Source organism: Lynx rufus, unplaced genomic scaffold, assembly GCF_022079265.1.
Source record: "Lynx rufus isolate CCGP_SWC_20201006 ecotype Redwood Valley unplaced genomic scaffold, mLynRuf1.p SCAF_49, whole genome shotgun sequence".
Classification (NCBI taxonomy): domain Eukaryota; kingdom Metazoa; phylum Chordata; class Mammalia; order Carnivora; family Felidae; genus Lynx; species Lynx rufus.
In genome coordinates, this window is record NW_025814866.1 from 1,334,860 (window position 1) to 1,355,045 (window position 20,186).

At 42.3% G+C, this 20,186-nt stretch overlaps 1 protein-coding gene across 1 annotated transcript; it reads left to right on the top strand.

The window, feature by feature from the left end:
* Positions 1 to 6,338: 6,338 nt before the first annotated feature.
* Positions 6,339 to 13,752, top strand: LOC124525822 (synaptonemal complex protein 3-like). Its single transcript, XM_047098403.1, has 8 exons — positions 6,339 to 6,468; positions 6,954 to 7,023; positions 7,177 to 7,211; positions 8,872 to 8,989; positions 9,911 to 10,010; positions 11,509 to 11,607; positions 13,461 to 13,565; positions 13,699 to 13,752. The coding sequence occupies exons 1-8, from the start codon at positions 6,339 to 6,341 to the stop codon at positions 13,750 to 13,752; spliced, it is 711 nt and encodes a 236-aa protein (XP_046954359.1).
* The last annotated feature ends 6,434 nt before the right edge of the window (positions 13,753 to 20,186 follow it).

The following is a 20,186-nucleotide window of genomic DNA, read 5'->3' on the forward strand; positions in this document are numbered from 1 at the left end:
AAGACTTGACAGAGAAGTCGACTGAGCTTGTTCAAAGGCCCAGTGGTGAAACAGCAATGGTGTGCTTGAGGAAACTGCAAGAAGCTCAGGATGGAGTGGATAAAAGGGAAGTTAAACGAGTCCAGATGCTAAGGGTTCTCATACATAGGGTAGACCCTCTTGTGGAGGCTCTGAGGAATTCACCGAAGGATCTTAGGCACCCTAGTATCAGCTAATATTTGAGGATTCAGAGTTGGACAGCTCTGGCTTAGAGTCTTCATTCTACTCCAAGCTGTGGTTTTCGGCACAGGATAAATGAAATGACTGGTGGACCAGGATAGGGAAGCGGAATCAGGGACAGAGTGAAACTTGACATATGATAGACATGGCATAGCTGATAGTGGGGAAGTGTGTGCCATTCAATAAATGAGGGTGGTACAATTATTTTTTCATGGGAGGAAAAAAGAAATTAGATCACTACCTGAGAGCAAGCACAAAGATCAATTCAACATGATCAAAGACTAAAAAAATGCAAGATCACACCTTAAAACATCTATAAGAAAACATAGGAGAAAACTTTTATGACCTTAGGGTTCAGACAATTTTATCTGCAAAGGCCCAGGAGGCAAGGAAACAAATAGATGAATTGGACAACATCAAAATTTAAAACATTTGGGCATCAAAGGACATTCTCAACAAAGTGTTCAGGCAATCCATGGAATTGATAACAATGATTGCAAACAATCTCTCTGATAAGAGATTAAAATGCTGAACATATAAAGAGGTCCCGCAAATCAACCACAACCACCACCGCAACTACAGCAAAGGTCATCTGATTAAAAAATTGTCAAAGGACTGGAATGGACATTTCTCCAAAGAAAGTATACAAATGGCGATAAGCACATGAAAAGAGGCTCAACATAACTAATAATAACTGAAATGCAAATCAAAACCACAAGGAGACAGCACTTCACACTCATTTGGATGCCCATTATCAAGCAAACAATATACAAAAACAAAACAAAGACCAAAAAACCTGGAATAACAAGTGTTGGCATGGATGTGGAGAAACAGGAACAATTCCCCATTGTTGGTAGGATTGGAAACTGGTACGGTTACTATGGAAAACAGTATGGAAGAACCTCAAAAACTAAGCAATAGAGCTACCATACAATCCATCAATTCCATGGCTAGGTATATACCCAAAAGACGTGAAAGAAGAGAATCAAACAGATACAGAGTGTCAGAAAGATATTTGTGTACCTGTGCTCATACAGCACTTTCACAATAGATAAACGTGGAAACAAAGTGTCCATCCACAGATGACTGGAACCCCCCCCCCAAAAAAAAAGTGGACTACATGGGGAAATCATCTCAGAGGTCAGCCCAGCCGCCGCCACCGCATGCTGCCCTTGGGGGCCTCGACCTGTCCTGTCCTGTCCTGTCGTGTCCTGTCCTGTCCTGACAGAGCCCGGGAGGACTCTGGGCGGGACATCACCTCATAGGTCAGCCCAGCCGCCCCCATCCCATGAGCCCTCGGGGGCCTCGTCCTGTCCTGTCTTCTGTCCTGTTGGAGCCCCCAAGGACTCCGTGGGGCCATCACCTCAGATACCAGCTCAGTTGCCACAACCCCACACTGCCCACAGGGTCTTGTCCTGTCCTGTCCTGTCCTGCCGGAGCCCCGGGGGATGCCTCGGAGACGTCACCTCAGAAGTCAGCCCAGCCGCCGCCACCCCACATTGCCCTCGGGGGCCTCGTCCTCGTCCTGTCCTGTCACAGTCCTCAAGGACTCCATGGGATCACCTCAGAGGTCAGCCAAGCAACTGCCGCCCCACACCCTGGTCCCCTCGTGGCTGAAGAGACGCCCCCGCCCACCTCCCATGGCCAGACAGAGTCACCAGACCCGCCTCCCCACCCGCCTGGCCTCCCTAAGGGTCCCTATGCCCCACCCTCATCTTCTGTCTCTCTGTCCCTCCCTCCATCCCTCTACCTGCACGGCGACCTCCACACCGAGTCCTCTGCGAAGCTCCTCCGAGAGCCTCGGGAGGGCAACGAACTGCCCAGCCGTGCCTGGGCAGGAGTGTCGCTGATTGGTTGGCTAGGTGCACGTGACGGGGGGCGGGACCTTCGCCGAGACACGCCCCCTGGGGGGACTGCCCAGGACCTTGGCGTCGGCGCCAAGGGTGGAGGCCAGGGCTCGGGGTTTCCCGTTCTACCGCCGAGGACGTTTCGCAGGCCATCTTCCTGGGAAATCACAAAAGGACACGGGAGTGGGCGACAGGTGCACCTTCCCGATGTGGGGGAATTTAACAATTCCTACTCCGTCTCCTCCCGGGGCCCTTTCCACCCACTGCTTCCGCTTGCAGAGGAATGGCCATCCTCCTGAGTGTTCTGTGTAAACCACCCCCCTCCCTTTTCTACCGCTTTTGGTTTTGTTTGGTTTTGTGGAAGACCCGTGTGTGTATCCTTGAATATCCTTGCTTCCTGGTGCGTTGCCTGGGTATTACAATAAACTGTATCGCGTTGTGCGTAGTATTCCGCCACATTCTTTCTCACCCAACACTGTGTCCTAACAGTGACTATACTATTCTGTGGAGCCACAGTGCTTTCATTTTGCCTGTGGTAGCACACACCGTTGCGGAACCACTCCTCGGTTCGTTCATCCATTTTCCTGTCCATGGACACGTGGATACTTTCCACTTTAGAGCCCTAAAAAGCAGTGATACTAGAAATATTCCAATGCCTGGCATCCGTGCAATATGCTTTGCAGCGTCGGAAGGAGCCAAAGAGGTTAAAGCAGTTAGTGACCTATTCCTAGGTCATAGGCTAGCTGAGTATTCAGTAGAGCAAAATTATTTCCAACGTATGTGACTCCACCAGCAGGTTGGGTTCTGATTGTTCCATATACGCACCAATACTGGGTATAATCAGATTACAATTGGCTGGGGAAGGGTGGTGGTGGGGGGAGGATGGGGATGGTGTCCGTGCTGGTGGCGTTTGCGGTGGCGGTGGCGGTGGTGGTGGCCGTGGTAATCCTCTTCAGCATTTCTCCCACACTAAGAAGAATGAGCTCTTTTTTATGCTCATTGGCCAATGCAATTTTCTTTCCCACCACATTTATCTATGTGGGTGTTATGACCTTTCTTCCACTGGGTAGGATGACTTGCTTACAGTTTTGTGGAGCTAGATATCAGTCTTTACAGCAGCGTTTCCCTCTGCCTTTTTATCGCAATAAAATAGAAACAATGCAAATTGTACCTGTTCAGCCATTTGTAGGTGTACAGCTCAGTGGCATTAAGTACATTCCCATTGTACAACCATCACTGCCATCCATCTCTCAACCTTTTTCATCTTTGCGGGCTGAAACTCTGAACCCATGAAACACCTATTGCCCATTCCCTCCTCCTCCCACCCCCTGGCAACCACCACTTTACTCCCTTTCTCTATGAATTTGGGTACCTCATACGTACACCATTTGTCCTTCTGTGACTAGCATATTTCACTGAGCATAATGTCTTAATTCCCCCACATCGGGAAGGTGGAGGCTTGTGCACCTGTCGCCCACTCTGGTGTCCTTTTGTGATTTCCCAGGAAGATGGCCTGCGAAACGTCCTCGGCGGTAGAACGGGAAACCCCGAGCCCTGGCCTCCACCCTTGGCGCCGACGCCAAGGTCCTGGGCCGTCCCCCCAGGGGGCGTGTCTCGGCGAAGGTCCCGCCCCCCGTCACGTGCACCTAGCCAACCAATCAGCGACGCTCCTGCCCAGGCCCGGCTGGCTAGCTCGTCGCCATCGCGAGGCCCTCAGAGGAGCTTCACAGAGGACTCCGTGTGGAGGTCGCTGTGCCTGTGGAGGGGTGGAGGGAGGGACAGAAAGACAGAGGATGAGGGTGGGGCATAGGGAAGACCCTCAGGGAGGCCAGGCGGGTGGGGAGGCGGGCCCGGTAGTCCTGTCTTGCCATGGGAGGTGGCGGGGGGGTGCCTTCTCAGCCATGAGGGGACCAGGGTGTGGGGCGGCAGCGGCTTGGCTGACCTCTGTGGTGATGTCCCCATGGCGTCCACTGGAGCTGTGACAGGACAGGACAGGACAGGACAGTAGAAGACAGGACGAGGCCCCCAAGGGTCCTGCGGGGTGGCATCAGCTGGGCTGACCTCTGGGGTGATGTCCCTACGGAGACCTCTGGGCTGTGACAGGCCACGACAGGACAGGACAGGTCGAGGCCACCGAGGGCAATGTGGGATGGTGGCGGCTGGACTGACCTCTGAGGTGATGTCTCCGTGGACTCCTCTGTGGCTCTGACAGGACAGGAGAGGACAGGACAGGAGAGGACAGGGTAGGATGAGACCCCAAGGACAGTGGGGTGGTGGTAGCTGGGCTGACCTCTGAGGTGGTGTCCCCACGGAGTCCTCTGGGGCTCCACAGGACATGATAGGACAGGAGGGGAAGGCATGAGAACGAGGCCCCTGAGGTCAGTGTGGGGTGGCAGGGGCTGGGCTGACCTCTCAGGTGATGTCCCCACGGAGTCCTCTGGCATTCCAACAAGACAGGACAGGACAAGATGAGTACAAGGCCCCAGAGGGCACTGTGGGATGGCTGTGTCTGGGCTGACCTCTGAGTTGGTTTCCCCACGGAGTCCTCCGGTCTCCAACAGGACATGACAGGACAGGAAGAGGACGAGGCCCCTGAGGGCAGGGTGGGGTGGCGGTGGCTGGGCTGACCTCTGAGGTGATGTCTCCAGGGAGTCCTCTGGTCTCTGACAGGACATGACAGGATAGGGGGAGGATGAGGCCCCCGAGGGCAGTGTGGCACGGTGGTGGTGCCTGGGCTGACCTCTGAGTTGGTGTCCCCACGGAGTCCTCGGGGCTCCAAGAGAACAGCACAGGGCAGGACGAGACCCTGAGGGCAGTGGGGTGGCGGTGGCTGGGCTGGCCTCTGAAGTGATGTCCCCACGGAGTCCTCCGGGGTTCCCAGAGAACAGGACAGGATAGGACAGGTTGAGACCCCGAGGGCAGTGGGTGGTGGTGGCTGGGCTGACCTCTGAGGTGATGTCCACGGAGTCCTCCAGGGGGCCAAGAGAACAGGGCAGGGCAGGGCGAGACCCCGAAGGCATGTGGCATGGTGGTGCCTGGGCTGAACTCTGAGGGGTGTCTCCATGGAGTCCTCCGGGGCTCCAAGAGAACAGGACAGGACAGGTTGAGAACCCGAGGGCAGTGGGGTGGCGGTGGCTGGGCCGACCTCTGAGGTGATGTCCCCACGGAGTCCTTCAGGGCTCCAATAGGACAGAACAGGACAGGTCAAGGTCCCTGAGAGCAGTGTATAGAGGTGGCAGCTCTATGGACTTCTGCATGATATCCCCACAGATATCCCACCGGGGCTCCCACTGGACAGGACAGGACAGGACACGGCCCGCGAGAACAGTGAGTGGAGGCGGCAGCTGAGCTGACCTCTGCGGTGATGTTCCCATGGAGTCCTTTGGGCCTCCGATAGGACAGGACAGGACAAGACAAGGCCCCCGAGGGCAGTGCATGGTGGCAGCGGCTGTACTGACCTCTATGTTGATGTCCCCACGGAGTCCTATGGGAATCCGACGGGACAATACAGGACGAGAACAGGTTAGGATAGGACGAGGACAAGGCCCCCAAGGACAGTGGGGGGTGGCGGCAGCTGAGCTGACCTCTGAAGTGATGTCCCCACGGATTCCTCCGGGGCTCCGACAGGACACGACAGGACAGGACAAGGACAGGACAGGATGAGGCTCTCGAGGGCAGGGCTGGCAGGGTCTGCAGGATGGGAAGCGAGCCCGACGTTCCCCTCTTCAGGACAGGGCCACACCTGGTGAGGAGGCAGCATCTGCGTCTGTCCCTCCTGCCCAGCCGGTCGCCCTGCAGGACTGCTTGGTTGTCCTGGGGTCCAGATGGCATGTCGAGGAGACCCCTGACCTGACTGTCCCCGGACAGGTGCAGAACGGTTTCTTCCCCATCCATTTGGAGGGGACACTTCTTTTGGTCACGGCCAAGTTTAGGCCTCCAGACCAGCACGTTGTCCCTTGGGGACCGAGAGCAGGGGACAGCCGCTGTGCCAACATAGGGGCAAGAATCTGGCAGAGGGTCCTGACACTCAGGTGTCCTGGGGCAGGTCGCAGCCAGGGAGAGGGGGTCACAGCCACGGGGGGCAGGGGTCTGCTGTCACCATTGTCTTTGTCCCCTCCTGGCCCAACGAGAGACAACGAGGGCGCTCATGCTCTGATCTGCGCAGAGGACCCTTGCCTGGCATCGCTCATTGACCATGTCCCCATTTCTTTCACGCGTGTTTGCACTCACAAGGTGCAGGAGAGCTGTCTGTACCTGGGAAGACACCTTGGGATGGAGCCACCTCGGAGGAAGCGCCTGAGGAGAGCTGCGAAGGCCCCGGTGGAGGCTCCGGGTATGGCAGCCAATGACTTTTGGGGACAAGAGAGAAGAGACCTGAGTGGGCCGGAGGCTGTTCCTGAAGGTACACTCTATCTGACACCTTTGCAGATGCAGCGCCTGTAGATACCACCCGCGGGGCAGGTCGCTGCTTCTGAGTCCTTGGCATTGTAAGCAGTAAAACACGTGTGTGTGTGTAAAGCGGTTTCATGTACCGGACGTTGCCCACTCGATCCTCCCATCCCAGACCAGGATTACAGAAGCTTAGATAGCAGCACTTCTGCTCGCTCGCAGTTGCTCTTTCCAGAATGTCTCACACGTGCCGGGTGGTGTAGTCTGACCTTAACCCTGAAAGGTTTGCAACACCGTCTCCAGAGCATGGTCCTCGTCCCCCATCCAGTTTCATCTGACCTTGTGCATACGTGGTTCCTTCCTTTCATATGTCTGCCGTAAAGACTTTTGCTTGCAAGAGGCCTAAAAAACTCCACACGGCGAGGCTACCGCCCCCTGAAAACTGATCAGAATACCATACTTCCTTTTAAAATGCTTTCCACTTTTATTTCAATGCAGGAAACAATCCAGTACCGGATAAGCCCGGGGAGAGCAGTCCTTCTGCAGGAACATTTGAGGACGATGTGGGGTAATGTCTTCATAGTGTTATCACCTGCCAGCTCTAGGCAACATGGCTCATACAATTATTCTCCATAAAATCCTAGAATGACACATTTCCTCCAAAGCAAATATGATCTTTGCTTATCCTTACTCAATAATGTTCCATGTAACTTCTTCACAGGAATGAAGTACAGAAGATGCTGGAAAGGCTTGGAGGTATGCTTAAGTGATATTTGCAGTCAAAACAATTGTTTAATCCATACAACTTTTATAAATGGGAATGTTAGTGAGTGGATTCCAAGACTGGTTTTAATGCCTTGTTCTAGTATAGAGCACTTTATACCAGTATTTATAGTGTGATTCAACTTTGTAAGTTTCTTTACTGACCTTTTGAACTGTTGATGTGGAAAAACTGAAAACGGTACTAACAGTCGTGAGGTAAGAATGATGCCATTATTTTATGCACGTGTACACTTAATGTACTGTGTAAGACTGTGTTGAGAAAAGTTTATACTGCCTTTTCTGTGCACAGCTTAGGTGATGTATCAACGTGTATTGCCAATTTTAAATTTTCTTAATTTCGCTACCTTTCATAACTTTCCAGTGTGCTTCTCTTTGGAGTAGCAGCACAAATCGAATCCTCTAATATAACTCTTTTTTTTTTTATTTTTCATTAACAAACTGTGTAGTTGCAAAGTAAATAACTCTGCTAGCTAGTGAGAAGTGTCTAATCATATCCACACTCCTAAATTTTATGTTGTTCTGTCAGATGTCACTTACACCATCTGCACTATAGGACAGTACACTTAGCAGAGTCTGAGTCAATATATGGCTCTCCATAGAGATCATCCTTACAAGCAAGTATCTTTTGAAGGCTTTGCTCTATTTGGTGGCGACAAAGTGCTTGCTTTGTGAGCTGTCTAATAAACTTCTTATTATAGATGGATTCTGGGTGTATAAAATATTTTTATTGTAGTGCAGATCCTTCATGACTACTGAAAAATAACTATGGACTGTAGATCCATAAAGTCAAATCATATGCTCTGCAAAGCGTTATTTGAAGTATTCAGATTCTGTGAAATGCAGCACTTATGGATGAAAGTGTTATATAAAAAGCTCCATGAAAATATTTTTTAAATGTTTTTGAATTCATTTATTTAAACTAGAATTTTACACCCACGACCTTTGTCTCTGTTAGTAAAATGCAGTTAAAAGCATCACTCACTAGATTGCTTGAAAAATAATTTTTTAATGTGCGATATAATTATTTTTATCCTTTTTGAGGGTCATTTTTAAGAAAATACTTTCGTGCTTTTTATAAAATGCATTCTAATGGTAACCCATCTAAATGTATCCCTTGAGTTGGAGGACATTTACCCATGTAAACGTGTCCCTTGAGTTGGAGGATATTTTATAAGTTTAGAAAAATGTGCCTGTTAGCAAATTTTCAGAAGGAAATTAAAGTCTGTCTTTGAGATTCTTTATACACATCTTGATAATGAAAAATATATTGATTATTAAGCCCTTTTCATTATCTCTAAACTAAAAGGTGACCTGCAGTTAGAAAAATTAGAATTGGGATACTAGCACTGGAAAGATTTTACAGAAAATAGTGAGCAAATCTTGCTTTTTGAAATGATGCCTGAATTATAAATTTTATTTTACTTACTTTGCTTTTTGAAGTGTAATTGACATACGACATTATATTAGTTCCAGGTATACAACATAGTGATTGGACATTTATGATGTCTGTATTATAAATTGTAAATGTACTTTGCACATCGCCAAGGCAACATTTACCCGTACTGATTTGAATATATGAAAACGAAATAACTTTCAACATTTAAATTTCAGTGAATATCTATTTTCCATACAGTTGACATTAAACAGGCTCTTCTCACAAAGAGAAAAATGTTCGAAATGGGTACAAAAGCTTCTATCAAAATCACTAACGAAAGAATTGAGCATGTTTGGAAACTACAACAAGAACAAAGGTGAAGTTGTTGGAGTGTTTTTGTTTTTGTTTTTGTTTTTGAGTCACGATGACATTTGTATCATTTCTTTGTATTCATTGGCGCAAATAACCTAAGACAAATTCTATTATATTGAATTTTCCAGTGAAAAACATATTTTGCTTGTTTTTTTTTTCTAAGCAGATAAATTCCTTAGTTCTGTAACCTCACTCCTTAACAGATTCTGAGATGTATTTCCTAGAAGCCAATAGAGATGACCTTTCTTCCCTTTCAAATAACAATTGAGTTTTCTTCCTATAACATTAATTTATATTCATTCTAGACCTACACTAGCTGAACTTCAGGTAAATGTCTTAAACCATTATTCTTGTGATAGTTAACTGTATTCAGTTATGTAGAAAAGGTTAATCTTATATTGTAAATAATTTGCATATTTTAGGTAAGTTGTGTTCACCGTTCTTTAAAAAAAAAAAAAAAAAAAACAAAAAAAAAAAAAACAAACATTGTTCGGGGGATATATTTAAGTGAAATATTCCTGTTTGGAAATCTATGATAAATGGATATAATATCCTCATTGAATGAATCTACTTATACCAGAACATATATGCTATTCAGTAAGAAGAAATGAAAAGTAAACTGCTTTTAGATAAAATGAATTTTTCTGGAAAACTGATAGTACAGTAAATCCTCATTAGCTTTTAAGAGGTAAGGCATGTGAGATAGCTTTTATGTTGGTCAGTTAGGAACAATACTTTTGGAATAAGAGTAAATTGTTCATGTCACCTTTCTGCTTCCCATGAGACTGCTATTTCAGCTGCTGTTATGCTATTACTGCCTTCTCCTTTTGTAGTGTAAATTGTGTCAAATCAATTTTGTTTTGAATACGGTTAATTCTTTCATGTCTTTATGAATTATGACAGTGCTCATTGTTATGTTTTACAGGCAGAGTCTTCATCTCAAATATTCTCAGCAGTTTCTGACTTTGTTTCGGGAGTGGAATGTAGACATGCAGAAAGCCCAGAAACAACAAGAAAAACTAGCCGTTGGTATCAGCTTTGGCTTTAAAATTGATTTATTTATTGTATCAAAGTCTCAAGTAGCAATAGGTCATGCAAAAACACAGGAGAGAATGTAGGGACCATGAGCCCAGATGGGTAAAGGTGGGTAGAAGATGTAGCAGTGGGAGACTGAATGTCCTCTCTGAATTGCTTCTGTCTATTTAGGGATACAGGAAGGTCACCAGTTAAGAGTTAGAGTGGTGGAGGAGGTGTTGCCTCTCGGGAGCAGAGAAGAAGTCCTGGAATTGTTTCCTGAGAGCAGGCCAGTGAATGGACTAGGGAAATGCCATTGCCAAGCAGCATTGTGGGTCTAACTTAGGTTGGTGTCATAGTGACCATGAATTTAAAGTGAGACCACATTGCATGGTTGTGGCAGAGCAGCCGGAGAGTTGGATTTTCCAGGGTTGGGGTTTAGCCACGCAAATTGGCGGAGTGAAAAGGGGGTAAGGTACATGTGCGAGGGCATAGGTATAATGATTGACCATGGCATTCAGGCCAGGAAGGAGGAAAAGGAAGAATATGAGGGTGGGGATCAGGGGCAATGAAAAGTCATAGGATCCATGGGATGTTAATCCTGAAAGAGTGTTGGACTATAGTAAGAAAGGGAGAGAACTACAAACAGGGAGGTAGAGGTTGAATATTGGGGGAAAAAATGGAGAACCAGTATAGTACAGTGGTCCAGAGCCTGGACTCTGGAACCAGTTTTGGGGATCCAATCCTGGTTGACCGGTACTAGCTGTGAAATCAGCGGCAAATTGTTTATCCCTGTGCCTCACCCAGGTTCCTCACCTATTATGGAAGGAGACATAACAAAAGCACCTGCCTCGTAGAGTTGTTTTGAGGATTAAATGAGATCATATATAATGTTTATTTAAAATGGTTCAGAACAGTACCTGGCACACAGCTCCTATATAAGTTTTTGCTCTTATTAATATAATGTAGATGTTGCAGTTATTGGGAATGACAGAATCCAGGGTGTGACTATGTAAGTGAGTGACTGAAGTAGGGAAGAGGACAAAATTGTTGTTGGAGATCAGGTCAAGGAGCGGAAAGGCTGGGATCATCTGTGTACATACTGAAATGACCAAGAATTAATACATGTTTTGAACGTTGTTAAGAAAAGAATATCCCCTCTGTAACTACTGTTAGGAAGGATCAGTGTATAGATTTTTGACTACTTGTAGTAAACACATTCTTGGAAGGGTCATTTGTGGGTTTTGAAATCAAGAGTTAAAACCTGTTTTCCATATTGGCAAGAAAAAAAATTTCCTACTTAATGACTACTAGGTAGGATCATTGTATTGTTTTTGTGTATTAGTGGTGAACACAGTTATCTAAACTCGGTCATAAAGGTTGTTACAACAGGAAATGTTAACAAGTATTGATTGAAAGAATATTCCTTTTAAACATGATGTATAATTATGTTTCTCTAAATATTAAATGTCACCCACATTTTATCATCCTTTTCTTTTATATTTGTAGAGAATGTTTCAAGAGCAACGAAAGGTTCTTCAACAAGCTAGAGTTGTTCAGAATCAGAGACTGCAAAAAATTAAAAATTTATATGTGCAATTCTTAGAGGTATTTGGCAACATAATACATTCTTATAAGACATAACATGTGTACAAAAGTAGGAGATAGTTTGTTTCTTTCTGAATCTATGTGGGGGAAAAAACCCAGTTAGGTTGTACATCTGAACCGTTAACCATTTTCCATTTGGAGTTCATTGCTCTGTATTTAACATAATTGGTAAATGTGTTTTGATTTTGGGGATTAATTAATACTTTTGTGGGAGTCATTTAAAACAGGGAACTGTAAGCTGGGGATTTTACCTAGAAATACATGTATCGTGTAGAAAAGTGGTACTTTATCAACACTTTAATCATAATTTTTTGTGCAACAATCAGTTCGGAGGAGATCAGCAATAAATATATAGTGGAAACTAAGAAGTCTATAAATCACTTCTACGTGCCTTTTACTTGTATTGACGGTTTCTGTTAAATATGAGTAGGCAGTGGTAATTGATGAATACTGCTTTTATTTCCAAATGCGTTACATGAGTGTTTTGTGGCATAGTTGCTTTTGGAATATTAATGACTAATAATGACTTTATATGCAAACTTAAAATCATAAGAGAAGGTCTAAATACAATATAACAGAATGAAAAAGCCAGAGGAGGACCAAATGTTTGTGAATTGAGAATGATCTGCTGTGATATTTGCACATTGACCAACTGTCCTCAGTGACACAGACCTCTTCTTCATGCAGATATATACTTATTTAGGAGGCAGTAGAATCCTGCACATTCCTCCTCTTTTTTCTTGGTGTGTGTTGGGCAGAGGGGAGGTGTCCTTTACCTCTGCAATGGTACCTTAGTATCTTTCTTCGAATTCCAACTGCTGCTCCCTAGTTCAGGATCTCATCATTCCTTGCTTATGCTACTAAACCCTCATCTGAGTTCTCTTCTCCAGTCCATCCCTCACCATTCTGCAATATGATCTTCCAAAGCATAGACCTTCCCTCCTGAGAACCTGTCGTTAGCTTCCCATTTTAGGCCCTCAGGTATTCAAAGTCTGTGCCCTGCTTCCCCCATAACAAGGCTCCCTTTGTAGTTTTATACTTAACGTTCGTCCTTTCCTCCCACCCCTCCAGATTGGTTGCTTTCTCTGAACTAACGCACCATTACTTCCTTGTTTCTAGAATACTTTCAATTGCCTCTTCCGTTTACCTACCGAAATCTTACTCTTTTGCCAACTAAATCAGAATCAATCTTATTTTCCACTACATAGTCACGGCAAGTTGTGTTACCTTAATTGTTATAAAGTTTTTGTGTTGTTTTTATTTACACGTTTTTTTGTTCTCACTGGAATAAGGAAGGAAGAGATCGTGTATTCATTTTTAAATTCCTCCACAGCACTTTTTATGTAGGCTGCAGTAGATCACTATTTGTTGGGTGAATAGTAAAGATTTAGCACATGTTTGTTTTTCATAACTTAAAGAGGTCGTGTCACAGATCATTTTATTCCCTCCAGTGGAATCATGCTACATTGATTATGAGTCATTATAAATGCACTGTTACATGGTGTCTAGAAAGCTTATTAGAGAGTTTTAAAATGATGGCATCTCATTCAGTGGGACTGTCAGTCTTTTTCTTTTTTTCCCTCCACCTTGACCTTAACTGTTTATTAACCCGTTGTTTTGAGCCTACTACTGTTGTGCCTCTATACTAATAATATTTGACTCAAACACAACATTTAAAAAATTTCTTAGGTGGGTATTTTGGTCTCCATGTATTAGGTATAATATCTTACTTGGAATAAATAACGGGCATCCTTTGCATATTAAGAGATGTTAGTTTTGAAATTTGCTTTTACATGTTTAGTGCGTGAGATGAAAAGTGGTGGTTTATAACTAAACTAGGCTTTTTGTTTTAGAGTATGCAGGACTTAGAGAAGGACCATGAACATCTTCTTACTGATGGACAAAGTGAAGTTAGAGAAGAAATGACCAAGTTGCAAAACAAAATTATGATGGAAGTTGTAAGTACTTAGTGCATATTTAATATTAAGAACTAACGAGGGATGTGAGCATTGGGGTATTTTGTTTGCTGAAGTGTATATAACAATGACCTAAATAGCATGTAAATGTTTAATATTTCCTTCCTTGAAACAGCAACAGCAAGAGCTGGCAATTGTTCAAAAGTCTCTTCAATCCCTGTTATTCTGATGACTTTGAAGAAAGAACTTGAACCTAAGTGCTATGATAGAAGCATAACATTAGCTACACTGAACCACATTGCGGTAGTTTAAAAATTGTAGTTGAAATCAGTACATCTTGTTTACCATAGCTTGCTTGTTTAGTGCAAGAATCTTTTCCTGCTAAAACCCCAAGCCCCAAACAGTTACGTGGGTAGCAGCAATTCCACAATTATATGTATTAAGCTTTCAGCCCTTCGTTAGTAATGATGACTTTGTGTACTTAACACTGTTAATTAACTTTTAGCAACAGGATGATTTAATTTGAGGCTTGGCCTCCGTGGATCTGTATCAGTCCCAAAAGGTTCAGAGCACACGTACAGAAAGAAGGTTACTTTGCTTTTCCTAAAGGAAAAATAAAATTAAAGGGTATAAAATCTATCTTACCCGTGTGCCCGCTTGTATTTTACTCATTAGTTTACAGAGCCAATTCTAATAAAAAAATATGATTTCAGAAAATCTACTCTACTGCCTTATAAAAATTATTAAAAGCAAACATAAGATTGTGGGGTTTTTTGGGAATAAATTAAACTGCCTAAAATCATTGGGGGCACAGAACTAGATACATAAGTGTCAGTGCTGAGACATGGGTTTGTGAAAATGTCGTTTCCACAAAGACACCAAAATGTCATTTAATTGGTGTTGGTTCACTATTAAATGACACTTGCCCTTAGCATTGATTGAAAGTATTTCATTAATATGTACATATACCTAATGACTTATGGTTTAAGTATTTCACATCTCTCCTTAAAGATAAATTACCTATAGTGCCTTGTTTTCAAGTTTAATGTTCATTGAGTGTGTGGAACGTTGATTTTATATTTGAGAACTAACAACTTGAATAATTAATTCTTATACCTTTCTTTTTGTAATGGGCATTTTCTTTTTACATTTAATAACATAACACCATCTTCGTTTGGGCATGTTATTTAATAAACATGACATTGTTTCAGAATATATTTGGAATAAGTCAGTTAAATGTGTTTTTTTCTCAGTTCGTGAAGTTGCTTTCATGAATCATTCAAAATAAAGCATTTCCATTCGGAGGAGAGGATTTATTTTCTCCTGTCTTTCTGCATTTTTTTTAACGTTAATCCTGACCCCTGTATACCACCCTTCTGTTTGTTTTAAGGCTTTCCAAGTTTTAAAAAAATAAGCCCATATGGAATCTCTTTTTCTAACTGCAACAACGTATACAGGAATGAATGAGTCCTCCACCATTATCCAGTATTTGACATTATGGGGAGAATTTAATTGCTCAGCTTCACATGCTTGTAAAGAACTTTCCTGTTAAGCCAAAGCATGTGTTGGTATATGCGTCTGAAGTTCTGTTCCAAACTTCTAAGAAGGTCCTTATTTGGGAAGTTTTCCAGTAGCTACAGAGGCACAAGTAAGTACTCCAAAGGTCCTCGTGAAAGTTCTAATATTCATACTAAGCCATCTAATTTTATGTGAGAGTGCAGAGACGATAATCAGTACATAATGTACTTAGTGATCAAACAGTTGACATTTATTTCCATCCCCTGGCAACCTCAAATGAGTAAATACGTACTTGAAGCAACTTTGGCTGATATTCTAAGGGGAAGAAATATTTTGCCGTTACAACTATTTATGTATTTATACATAATTTGCCATTATATATCATCTGTGTGCATATTACAATTATATATATGTTCTAAACAGTTTTAGGTTCACAGCAAAATGGAGCAGAAGGTACAGAGATTTCTCATATACTCCCTGCCCCCACACACCCACAGCGACAAACTTAATCATTGACACATCGATATTACCCATAGTCCATGGGTTACATTTAGGTTCACCCTTGTGTTACTTTTTTCTTTCTCTTGGTGAACAGTTTTCTTACATGTCACCTGTGCTTTAGCCATTGTTTTATTTTTCATAAAAGGGAACATTTAATGTCCACTTTTTTGTGGCAGTGAAATTTTAACTCAGAATATCAGGAAAGTCACCCTAAAGCAAATGTAAAAATTCATTTTTTTCTCCCCAAAAACGGTAGGACAGGTTTCTTTTACTAAATACAAATTTCAGGAAATTGCAGCCAGTGTTTTTATTAAAAAAACAAAAAAAGTTTTATTATTTTTATTTGAGGATAGTTGACACGCAATGTTACATTAGTTTGGGGTGTAGAATATAGTGATTCAACATCTCTGTATGTTAAGCTATGCTCACCACGAGTGTAGCTACCACCTGTCACCATACAATGCTATTGTAGTATCATTGACTGTATTCCCTATGCTGTATCTTTTATCCCCTTCACTTATTCATTCCGTAAATGGAAGCCATATCTCCCACTCTCCCTCGCCCATTTTGTCCACCCACCCCCCCCCCCCAAAACTGTCAGTTTATTCTCTGTATTTATAGGTCTGATTCTGCTTTTTGTTTGTTCATTTATTCATTTGTTTTGTATTTTAGATTCCAGATGTAAGTTAAATCCTAGGGAATTTGTCTTTCTCAATCGGACTTATTTCACTTAGCTTAATACCCTCTAGGTCCATTCACGTTATTGCAAGTGGCAAGATCTCATTCTTTTTTATGGTTGCGTAATATTCCATTGCCTGTATATACCACATCTTCTTTATTCATTCATTCATTTACCGATGGACACGGGTTGCTTCCGTATCTTGGCCATTGTAAATAACGCTGCAATAAACGTAGGGGTGCATATATGTTTTCAAATTAGCATTTTCTTTTTCTTTGGGTAAATACCCAGTAGAATTCTAGTTGGCAGACGAATGCACATATTCTCTTTTCTTCCATAGTAACTAGAGACCTTCTTTGAAAAGTAGCTGATATCAAGAAGTCACTTCCTCTAATACTGTTTGGCTCAACAATTGCACTATTACAAGCATGCACTTATGCAGTATCATGATTTAACATTTCAATTTATAGCAATCAAAGTATGCATCACCCTTTGTAGCAGAGTAAGTATGGCTAAAATTATTCATGTCCAGGATTTTTTTTCTAATCCTTCAAAATGGGATATTTCAGAGACAGAGAGATTACTCTTTTGACTACAGTGGTTCACTTATCTTCAAGATTGAAATGTGTTTTGTTTTGGTGCGGGGGAGTGTTTCTGATTAATGTACAGATTGCTACCTGTGAACCTAAATGTTGACAATTAGGGTGGGGATGTCTTCTCTTCTCCTACAGCTTCTAATCAGTCACTCAGTTTGTGAACCTGATGAGGTGTTTGATGATACAATGTCTTGAAGACATTAAAATGAAAGTGTCTTGAAATTTGCAGGCAGGAAGCACCAAACATGTCATGGAGGAAACGATGCAGTAACCATTAGAAGGATGGTTGCTGCATCGTTTGAGATATATATATATATATATATATATATATATATATATATTCTTATTTGTCTTTCCTGGAGCAGGAGCTGTTTGCCTACTTATCTCAAAAATCAAATGATACCCTAAAATTTTTGGCTGAAAATATTATTTTAATTTTTTTAAAATTTGAGAGAGAGAAAGAGAGGGAGAGAGAGATCAAGAGGGGCAGAGAGAGAGAGAGAGACAGAAGATCCGAAGTGGCCTCTACACTGACAGCAGCGAGCCCGATGTGGGGCTCGAACCCACGAACCATGAGATCATGACCCGAGCCAAAGTCAGATGCTCAACCAACTGAGCCACCCAGGTGCCCCCAAAATATTACATTTTAGAGTACTTCCTGTACATCATATTTGAACCTCGTTGGAGTTGTATGAAATAGGCAGCACATTTCACAATTACAGAAACTGAGTCACAAGAGGTAAAAGGCTAGGATGAAATGTTAAAGCTTGAAAGTCTCGGAACCCAGGTGGAAGTTCTGTGGCTTCGTTTTACAGCTGAAGAAACTGAGGAAAATGAGGGTAAGTGACTTACTGAAGGTCACTTAACAGTTATGTGTAGCCAGATTTCAATTCTACCAAACCATGTGATTCCAGAGCCTGTGTGTTTAACTATTAATCTGTAAGCAGAATCAATACTAATAAATGATGGTAAAGGTATCTGAAAATTGGAGAATTATTAAGTAGCAAATATGTAATAATAGAAGTAAAATCTTAAGTGTTTGGGCCCAGTGAAGTTCTAGCTCCAGATTTAAAAAAAAAAAAAAATTCTCTTAACAAACACTAGAATATCCTTGTCGTTAAATTCTATTATTTAGTGTCCCAAGGAAAGGAACTTTAACTATAATACTCCAGCTAGATTTATTGCCAAGTGGTCTTCTAGTAAATATGATGTGAATATGATGGCATTGCTTAGCATATGCCCTTTATACCTGTCCTCCAACTTGTTTTCTTTCATATAAGTATTCTAATCAGTGGAAGTTGGTATTGAACAGCCTACACCTGTAGAACAGCCACTTTTTTTTGTTTTTCAGAATTGCGTTTTGCCAGTGTTGTGTTTAGGGACTGCTCGCAAATAATATAGCTGGATAAACTACCTTAACTAATGAAATATACAAATCTTAGCCCAAAAGCCAGTAACTTGCTTAATGGGGAAACATTAACTAGAGACTCTACCACTAAAGTCAGAAACAAAAAGAGATGCCTAATATCTCATTACTATTTAACATTGTGGTGGAGCTATGTGCTGATGTAATTACACAAGAGACAGGAAATGCCCACACAAAATTAGAAAGAAATAATTAATGGAAAAAGCGCTATAAACAGTGGAAGATATTAGTAAAGTAACAGGCAATAAAACTAACATACAGAAACCAAAAGTTTTCATATATAGAAGGATAACCAGCTAGAAAATAAGAAGGAAGATTCCATTAATAATGGCAAAAATGAAATGCCTAGGCATACATTTGACAAGAAATAACCAAAATATAAATAAGGAAAACTACAAAATCATTCTGAAAGACACAAGAATAGACTTGGGCAGGTGGAAAGATATGCCAAGCTCTTGGATCAGAAGACTCGACATCATAATGAGTCAGCTCTTCTGCAGTAAATTTGTAAGTTTAATACAATCACAATAAAAATTCCATGAGATTTTTTTTCTGAGGCTAGACAAGTTGGTGTTAATATAGATTTTGGGGAAACAAATGTGCACGCATAGACAGAAAAACTTTGAAAATGAAGAAAGACCAATGGGGGGAGCCACCTCTACAGATACTAAAACCTATTACAAATCTATATAACAGAATAGCATAGTATTCATGCCTGAATAGAACAATTAAGCAAAAGAGAACATGTATGAATAGACTCAAATGCACATGGAAATTTCCCATACGATAAATATGGCATATCAAATCAGTGGGGGATAATGGACTTTTAAAAATGTGTCATGGCGGGGAGGGGTGTTGTAACTGAATAGCGATATGGAAACAGATAAAATTGGATCTGTTCCTTACACTGTGTATCAGAATAAATTCTAAATGGGTCAGAGGTCCAGTTGTAGAAAATGAAACCATGCAAATATTACTTTACAACCTAGGATTCTCTTATGATTTAGAAGAGCTACTAACAATTGAGAAGAGGTCAAAAACATAATAGAAGAACACATTAAAATTGTGAATAAATAATTCACAGAAATGAGTATGAACTGGTTTTTAAATATATGAAAATGTTACTTACTCCTAGTAAGAAAAACATGTTCAGACCTTCCAATATCATAAAGGTTTTTTTTTTTTTTTTTTCCTGGAACTAGACAAGTTGGTTTTGCAGTCCATTTAGGGGGGGGAAGATTAGTACAGATGGACAGGGAAATCTTAAAAAAAAAGAAAGTTTACCTATTTATTTTGAGAGGGGGTTCAGAGAGAGAAGGAGAGTGAGAATCCCAAGCAGGCTCCATGCCCAGCTCAGAGCCCAACTCGGGACTCGATCTCAGCACCGTGAGATCATGACCCAAGCCAAAATCAAGAGTCGGTCGCTCAACTGACTGAACCACTCAGGTGCCCTGACAGGAAAATCTTGAAAAGGAATAAATAGAAACAAGGGGAGCCATTCCTACAGAGATTATTCCTCATTTATCAGACTGGAAAAATAATTGTCAACATTGATCATTAGCTTTATAGCCTGCCAAGGCCTAGAGGCAATGATTCAGTTGCAGTGAGTAACTTAGAGTCTATTTTATGATCTTGAACACAAACAAGAGCTCCTTGGAGAAATAGCTGGTTCCAGATACGGGGTGGAATATAAATAATATAAGCCTGTAAAATCTTGGGAGGAAAAAATATATATATAAGCCTGGAACATCTTATAATATCCGAAAGTCAGGATGTGTGTTGAGGTTATGTCAAAAGGACACAGGAGGTGGGACACAGGGGTTCCTAATGGGCAAATGCAGAAATATGTGAGCATCAAAGGAATAATAAATGCAATGGTTTGAATCACAAATATATTGACACTCATGAGTTCATTATAATACTAAAAAAAAAAAAATCCACAA

Bases quoted from the DNA above. Each gene is read 5' to 3' on its own strand.
- LOC124525822 (XM_047098403.1), top strand. From the start codon at position 6,339: ATGGAGCCACCTCGGAGGAAGCGCCTGAGGAGAGCTGCGAAGGCCCCG. The intron at 7,212-8,871 runs GTATGCTTAAGT...TTTTCCATACAG, and splicing joins GATGCTGGAAAGGCTTGGAG to TTGACATTAAACAGGCTCTT. The intron at 11,608-13,460 runs GTATTTGGCAAC...TTTTTGTTTTAG, and splicing joins TATATGTGCAATTCTTAGAG to AGTATGCAGGACTTAGAGAA.